We start from the raw sequence: 8,800 nt of genomic DNA, 5'->3' as shown, positions 1-8,800 counted from the left end.
ATAATAATAAAACTCTTAAAATAAACTTTTTTGAGGTTCTTATATTGTCTTCCATTGATAATATCTACTGTCTATCTACTGAACAATTTTCTATTCATTTGTTAAATAAGCATCTTCACACCTCTGCCTGCATCTGTCTTTGATATCTACTAATCTCTTTTGTGCAAGCTATAAATGTATGTTGAAATATGACAGGATACAGAGTACAAACAATACGTTTCTACATGTTTTTGGTTTCAGATCTGTGACTTTTTTCTTCCCAAGCTGCGTCCTACACTATACTGTTAACATAAACCCATTACTTTTTGCAGTAGACCTTTTTCACAGCAGCCATTTTGACATGAAACAGTAAACACAGGTGTTAGATTATTAATTTGGGATGAAAGAATGAGTAGAAATTATGAAGATTGTGATAATTAAACAGCTTGTTTTGCTTGAATTGGCATTGTAATTAGCTTACTTAGCTAACCATACTGGTGCACTGGTGGAGTCAGCCAGTGTTATCATCAAATTCATCGTGCAACAATGAATAACTGCTACTGACAGTTGTTGTACTAAGTATCTAGCGCATAAAGTTGCTCAAATACTACACATTGTTTGGGCCACTTACTGGAGAACCCATGTTGAGCTAGGAAGAACTCAAACTCAGAACTTTCATGCTGTGAGACAACAGTGCTAACCACTGCACCACCGTGCGGCCTACGTGTTTTGTTTCACAATCACACCAATCACAGTTTTACCCAGTGAAACTTTTTATATAGCAAGAAAGGCACAGGTGTGATTAATGATCAAATCCAATGATCCAAAATGTCACATATGCAGTAAAATAGGTCTAGTACACCTCTTAACTACTACCTTCTCCAGGTATGTCTTGATGTTTCCACATTTTGTTGAATAAGTTCAAGTATAAGGTAAGATAAGAGAAAATAGAACCATGGAAACTGTTTATATGTCGCAAACTTGGCTTTTCACTTTTAAATTGGTGTTTTAAATTAAATTTATTAGTGATGACTGACGGGTTCTCTGACAATAACGTGAGGTCTGTGAACTCAGCACGAACACGGGCACACGTGGAAAGACTGTGTACAACATTTCTTTCGGCATTTTCCGTCAGCTCCACATGGACGCAAACACTGTCGAAAAAAATGGAGGCAGTAAAGCAAATCAGCTTCCTTGTCGTTTTCCCGGGGTTTACAGGATGTCAAATTATTGAGTCACTTCAAGAAAAAAAAAAAATCACTTCTGAGAAGTAAAACTTGCGTCAAGTGCGACGAAGTTAACGCAAACAGAAACAGAGTGGTACAAATTTCACAATTAAGCACAGATGTTGTGAGTGTAACATTTTGGCCCGATTTAGGCACACTAAAAAGAAAAACAGCAACAACAATTAATTAATTAAGTAATTAATGGAGTGAAAACGGATGTGAAACTTCTAAACGGCCGTCGCAACGAATAAATATCGATTTTTACAGCCAGATTTCCAGACTGTTTAGCCTGTTATAATGTGCTATGCAACTTTCTATTATATTTCTGATAATGTCTGTTTACTATAGTCTCTTCCAAACTATGAAAATATAAACGCAAATCTGTAAAAAAAAAAAATGTTACCGTCTACTAGTAAAGGCTCTTATTTTGACAGGCGCGTCCGGAAGTGTGTTTCGCTGACTCACTTGACGCTGCTGCTGTGAGCTAAACTTCAGAATGGACCCGACCAGAGGAAAACCCGTTAGTTTGTAGAGGAGAAAACTGTGACCGTCCATGTCTTGTCAACAGATATTAACCCGCTGACACACTTACTGACAGCAATGTCGAGAGAAAACACGACTCGGAGTTTGGACAGTATAGACCTCGCTGCTTTGAGAGTAAGTACAACAGTGTTGTCTTGCTTTTTTAATGAAATGTTTGAGTAAACATTGGAGGATGTGGTGGGTGTTGCTTGAAACTTAACGGTAGTTTCAAGCAGCAACTCAGGGACTCTGATTTAACTCGAGCAACGGTCGCCTCTCGCTTTGTGAACTGTTTTTTAAAAAAAAAGCGTTTTATCGTTTATCTAACTTAGTGAACAACGTGTAAAGAGAAGTAAAACCCTGTAACGTTGTGCTTTCTGTCTGCACCGTGTCCTGTTTGGTGTAAGTTTACAGGCTGCAGTGTTTACACACAGGATTTTCCTTTGGCTGAGTTGGTGAAAAGTTGACATGCAACAAGTGAAAGCTCACAAAGATAAACTGTGTGTATTCATTGACAGAAAACTAGTTCTAGTTAGTGGCACTGTTGTTTCAACTGAATTCACACGTTTGTAATACTTGTGTAAAGCTACCTTATGCCAGTTTATGGACATTTTTAAAGGGCTAGTATGCCTAAAAATTAAAATTCAGGCGTCATCTTCTCACCCCTCATGCTGCAGTTTCACAGCAAAGCAGCGTTGTAGAATTCCCCAAGAATGTAAATGAATGGTGACATTTAAAATATTTAAAAAGAAAGAAAAAAACATCATAAATTGCCTTCATACTGCTCATCTGGTGATTCTGTAATGCTGTTTTCCTGCGAAACTTAAAAAATAATCCTGACCGTCAGTTACTTGGCTTGAGGGTGAGTAGATAATGACTGAATTTTCATTCTTGGGTGAACTATCTCTTTAAAATGTTCTTTCATTAGACATTAGTGCAATATTTCTGTAAAACTGATATGATATTGGTATCTATTGGAAATGACAAAGTGCCTGTGACTCAAGAATGTTTATAGTCAGTGTTTAAAGTAAAACCATTTTATATCTCTTTAGGTGATAATATTATTATAGTCAGTGGAACTATGGTCTATAAAATAAAGTATTAAGTGGAATAGCGGTGGTTTTCAGGATGTATTTTTATTCCTTGTAGCTCACAATGTTATCCAAACTTGCAGCCCCACTTCCTCAGTCTCTATCCCAGCATAACACTGCATTGTTCTTCTCCATTCGCCTTTAGTACGGAGTATATATTGTTTGTCATAGTTTTTCTTGGCGTGAACATTTTGCATTAGTCTATAACTATGCTGAAATGTACCATTTCTGTACTATTAGTGCACCGTTATATTCACCTGTACTGCTGTCTGCCCAGCTCTGAACTCTGTATTTGACTCAGCTGTTCAGCAACACTCCTCTCTGACCCTCTTGTCTTTGTCTTGATCATGTTATTCTTCTCCTTCTAGGATCCAGCAGGTATCTTTGAGCTGGTGGAGGTGGTTGGCAATGGAACCTACGGTCAGGTTTACAAGGTCAGTACTTTCTAAAGATAGACAGAAAAGTGTCTTCTTTTCACCTTTTCCTCCTTTGGTGTTTGTTGCATGTACAGATGAAGTAGTTTAAAAAAATCTCATATTCTGATTATAGTGACCAAGAAATTATCACTGTTATCAGGAGTATTGTCGTATTGTGCTGAAAATGTTCAAAAAGTGCTGACAAACACACTGAAATCATTTCATCAAGTTTAAACGAACACTTCTCAATGTTTTAAAATGGAATTAAGTCCTGTGCAATGAAAGTTTTTTCATAGATGCAAAACAAATCTATGTTGCATGCTTTGCCTGCATCTGGGAGATTGTTGCTTACTTTGATTCATCCTGGATAGTATTTACCATGAGTTTTTTCAGAGCATGGTAATCAAACACGGTTATTACAATAACTAACATTTGAAACGATAATACTAATCGAAGGAATTTTATCTCTGTTTATCGTGAAACCGATTATCGTTTCATCCCTAGCTGCATGCATGGGAGACCATAAACACTACTAAATTGTGATGATGCAGCTGAACACATGAGACGTAGAAGTTGTCTGTTCAAAGGTTTCACAAGCTGCTCACCTTAAGCCTGTGACAACACTGGCACATGCAGAGTGACGCACGGTATATTAGAGTATGTAACACGTGACTTCTGGTAAAACTTACTATTGCCACTTCCAGTTAAATAGGCAGAAGAAGAAGAAATTCTCAGCTGACTGAAATATCCTGTAGCTCTTACACACACACGCACACACCCACCATCAACAGCATCTGCAGCATCTTTTAAAGGGCCTGGGTGGGGCTCACTTCCTTATCAAAATATCTGTTTGTGTATGAGTGGTTTGTGGTTACAGGAGGTGTTTAGCCTTATTTAGGTCTGTGCAGCTGGTTGTTTCCACTGTGCAAATCATGTTCACATGCATCTGCAGTACTACAAACTGTGTACCTACCTTACCTATGTGGAACAGTTTCAGTTTTGAGCATTTAAAAGGGAGGTCCTCCTCTTACGCGAATGAAGATGGTGCAACAGAGGGCTCAGGCGCTTTACAAGTTGTCAGAATACTACAAACCTTTGTTTGTAGTATCATCAGAATTTAAAACCTCATTACTGTTAGGCTGTCTTTGTAATATGAACACCAGTGACAACTGCATGACCCCCCTATATGACATATGGCCAAGACAAAGACATGTTTATACAGAAGATTATTCTGTAATCCAAAATTAATTATGGAAGAGGAATAATGTTTTACTAGGAGGATTGTTGTTTGTCCTGCACCACAAGACTTGTAGGTTCAGGCCACTTTTAGACACAATGCTTTGTAGGTAATCAGTGTGGCACAAATATAGTCATATAAATAATAACCACTACAGGAAGATAAACATAAAAAGCTGATGAACATGAAGAGTGTTAGAGTAAATGAGTTTTAGTTTTAGTTTTAGTTTTAGTAGAGATTAAAAGTTGAGGGTTAAAGAATGAATGATGTCTATGGATGGTTTCCCACAAGTATGTATGTGTGAGACAGAAGGTGGGTGTGTGTCTCGATTGCCACTTGATTTTCAAAAAAGGGAAATGTTGCAAGAGATGTAAAGGATAGTAAGGCCTATGTTGGCCACTATACAGTGTGCTTTTTACACAGGGGGTAGAAATCACAAATTTCATCCTGTGACTCACAGTTATTGATGTTTTAACAGGGGGAACCTTCCAAATATGGGTGAATGCTGAGCATTCTTATTGAGAGTAAATTAACAGACAGACATGACAGATATAAGACTACTATTTCCTGATTTCACTGATTTAAAGTAGTTGTCACATTAGAGGAAAGTTACAAGCAGTTAATAGTAATAATTGCTGATTATGTTGCCTTTGAAGACTTCAATGGCTGTCTCTGCCAATTATTTTAATCATGTTTTTTGGCATTTGACACGCTCGTTGTGATACTCATGATGCACTCACAGTCTATCAATACTATATTCTGTCTCATGAGAAATGCTGTAGGCAAAGCAGTAGTGATAAGTGTGTAATGCTAACAGGCAATCAATTTGATCTTAATGAGGACTGTGGAGAACTGCTTCCCCATGCACACATACAGAAACTTTCAGAAAGTGTGTGTGTGTGTCTATGTCTGTGTCTGTGTGAGAGTCACACAGCGAGTCCCATCAGGGGAAACCAGAACAGGAATAGGGCCTATAGAACAATGACTTATACACACACAAACACACAGCTCCTTAAGAAAACACTTAGCTGCAGAATGACGTGAGTGCAGGAGATGCTGACAAAGCATCTGGGCTTTTCCTCTGTTTATTTGTATGTGTGCTGCATTTTCATTACATTGCATTTTAAGCAATTAGTAATGCCACATGAACATCAACAGCCACAGATGCTCAAATCTTGATTCAAAGCTTAAACGTCTGTATTACCATTATGTACATCAATAAGTGCAAGTTACAAAAACGGATGAAAACAAGGTGTGTTTCTACTATTGGCAGAATATGGCAGAAATGCAATACAATATTCATAAAGTTTGTTTTCACTGGTGTATAATCACCTGAAAATAAGAATTGTTGTGTTTTCGTTACCTCATAATGAGCTAGGCTTTCTGCATTGCAGATGTAACTGGTGTTACACAGTGTTAGGGGATACACAATTACATTACTTGCCCACTGCCCTCACCGTTTAGCGTGTTATCAATACATAATCAGATGATGGACAGTACAATTATAAACTGAAAATGCCTGCTCTGTACAGCAGCGCTGATTAAATGTTGAAATTGGGGGGGATCATGAGAATTTTTTGATGAACTGACTTTTGACTGACTTGACCCAAGCTATGACTTGACTTGATTTGCTTGCCCTATAGCAAGGACTTGACTTACTTGATTTTCAATACATTAACTTGGGACTTGCTTGAGACGCAAAGGTTAAGACTTGAGACTTACCTGTTATTTGCACATTGGTGAAATGTCTGATAGATAGTTTGATGGCGGCCTTAACACTTAATGAACCAACCCGCTAAGCATTCTTTTTTTTTCAGAGAAAGGGGAAGATGTAAAGATCTAATTTTTAAGATCAAAGTAAGCACTCTGCCATCACAAATTTAGCACCATTGCTCATATCTTCTTGTAAAATGTCTGGTGTAATCAGTAACACAGGTATTGTCACAAGTTTATGAACTAGTAGGAAAACTGTCATTGTTGCACCACTGGAATGCCTTGCTTATATTTACAAAGGGCATGGGTCCTTGTCCTCTGAGGCTGCCATGTTGCACTGGCGTTTTTTTTTTTTTTTTTTCACGAGTTTTGCAGCCACAATCGGCTCTCCTTCATGCTTGGAAGTGGAGGATGAGGCAAGCGGTATGCAATCTGCAAGCTCTTAGCTAGATGCCACTAAACCCCATACGCTGATCCTTTGTACCAATGCCATTTCAAAACAGAAATGGCTGATTTTGTGAAAAGCAGTTTTCGTAAGGTCTAACATAGAATAGAATGGCTGGAACACCAGGGCAACATTGACCTTCTGGCAAGTTTGTAGCAGAAAACTGCCCTCTATGTGTTCTATGTTAAAGAAATTAAAAGAAAGTTCTCCCAGAAATCAAAAATACATATTTTCCCTCTGGCCTGTAGTGCTGTTTATCCATGTTTTTCTTTGGTTTGAGTTGCAGAGTTTTGGAGATATTGGCTGTGCTGGACTTGAACTGGTGACCCTCGGAATTAAGTTCATATGAAATGAGCCCCCTAAAGTAGTTCCTGGTAGATTCTACTACAGAAAGAAAGTAGTTGGCACATGAAACAATGTCTGTGGATTATTTTGAGCAACCAGGCCATGATTTCTGAAAAGAGACAATGTTTTCAAATGTATTTTTTTGCACTTTGTGCACCATAAAGTGCCATTTAGTCCCATTATAATGGAAAAAAAGGCAGAAATCTCTGTGGCATGTATCTCCAAAACTACGCAACTCTCTACAAAACAATATAGACAGATAAATAGCACTACAGGCCAGAATACAAATGTGTATTTTCTGATTTGGAGTTGAAGTGTCCCTTTAACAAAATCACACCAGTGATCAATTGAGGAAGGAAACTCGGTGGGGACAGAGAGCAGGTTAAGTAGACAGCATGTGGAAATTTTGAAGAACGCACACTGGGACTTTGAAAAAGAGATTTAGGATGAAGAGGCGGAGGAGGGAGCAAGAGTCACCATGATATGTTTACATGCACACAGTAATGTGCAGTTTGTTGTAGTCCCTGCTGTAAACCGCACTATGCACCGTTTATTGTTTGGTGGAACAGTTTGCAGTTCAGCTGAGGTTATGTTGCCAATTAGTTCTGCTCTAAATTGAAGCCCTACAACTGACCTGCGTCTAGCATGGGGGTTGATTGCATTGATTACTAAATTTTGACCATGACTCATGTTACTCATGTCAGTGTGGTCAGATTTTTCATCCACTTATTGCAAGTTAGTTAGTAGTCTGATATAATGTCAATCAAGCCTCTGGTTGGAACTGACACTGGAGGAAAGTGGAGCCCCATTAGCCTAATTTAACACAGTGGAACAGCCTCCTAGTCAGCAGACAGGATTTTCTATCTTACCAAGAAAGACACAGTTAGAAGAGCCCATACGGAGATTGGAGAGGAATGGAGAAAACAATCAGGTCTTTTAACTCAAATTGCCCCACGAACTGAAAGTCATGAACCACTCAGGACCTCAAAGAATCTTTAGAGCACTTGTTTTTGCATTTCCACCACATCTTAAGAACTGTGATAATTCAAGAAATTAGAGCCATATCAGATTAAAAGACCATCATTTAGACTGAGACGTAATCTTTGCACGAAACAAGACAACACAGAGTCATCGCTGTTGCATGTGTGTGATGTTTAAGTTGATGCTGGAAAAGTGAAGTGCAAATGTGGAGACATTTGAAACATCTGAAAATGAAAGGCAAGATCCACAGTAGAGAGGATATGAGAAGAGGCTTTTTTTTTTTGGTTCTTAATGTGCTATTGTCTGTATCAGTAGTGAAACCTGTGTGTGACCGTTGCATGACATTCAGTAACGCAAACTCCACCCGTATAGCTTTTGGCAGACTGTCAAGCAGTGAGAGATTTAGGACAAGAACTAAAATTGCACCTAATATAAATGCAAGTAATGTTCCTTAGTCCCTCAAAAAGTTCTCGGAAAAGTTCCTGCGGTCATGAAAGGAAGTGGTCCGGCCTCAACAAGACAAACACAATCCACTCTTCTCCGCTTCTATAACCTCAATATCCCCAACTCAATACAATACTTCTTTTCTCATCTCCTTTATTCTTTGTCTTTTGCTTTTCCTTTGAACATCATTAACAGCATTGCTTTCATTTTACATTAATTGTCCTGAATACATGCACAGGAACAAAATCATTTGTGTCCAAGTGATGCAGAATACAAACACTCGCGCACATTAGTATTAAAGGGTGTATTATGTGCAGTAGTGGTCACATGGTAGTAGTGGCTCCAGGACAAATAAAGTCATTCCTGACTATCTGAGAGTCTTGGCTCTTTAGCAAAAAAAG

At 38.4% G+C, this 8,800-nt stretch overlaps 1 protein-coding gene across 4 annotated transcripts in view; it reads left to right on the top strand.

Moving 5' to 3' along the window:
* The first annotated feature begins 1,692 nt into the window (after positions 1 to 1,692).
* LOC146326527 (mitogen-activated protein kinase kinase kinase kinase 4) overlaps positions 1,693 to 8,800 on the top strand; it is a 71,539-nt gene continuing 64,431 nt past the window's right edge. For all 4 annotated transcript variants that reach the window (XM_084718818.1, XM_084718816.1, XM_084718817.1 and 1 more), the window contains exons 1-2: positions 1,693 to 1,862; positions 3,187 to 3,252. In XM_084718818.1, coding sequence (XP_084574944.1) covers positions 1,806 to 1,862; positions 3,187 to 3,252 — 123 coding nt within the window. In that variant the 5' untranslated portion in view covers positions 1,693 to 1,805. The remainder of the gene's footprint in view (positions 1,863 to 3,186; positions 3,253 to 8,800) is intronic.

This window comes from Lutjanus erythropterus, chromosome 5 (genome assembly GCF_056507025.1).
Source record: "Lutjanus erythropterus isolate fLutEry1 chromosome 5, fLutEry1.hap2, whole genome shotgun sequence".
Classification (NCBI taxonomy): Eukaryota; Metazoa; Chordata; class Actinopteri; order Lutjaniformes; family Lutjanidae; genus Lutjanus; species Lutjanus erythropterus.
Note: the sequence above shows the minus strand (reverse complement) of the source record. Positions and strands in the feature narration are given on the sequence as shown.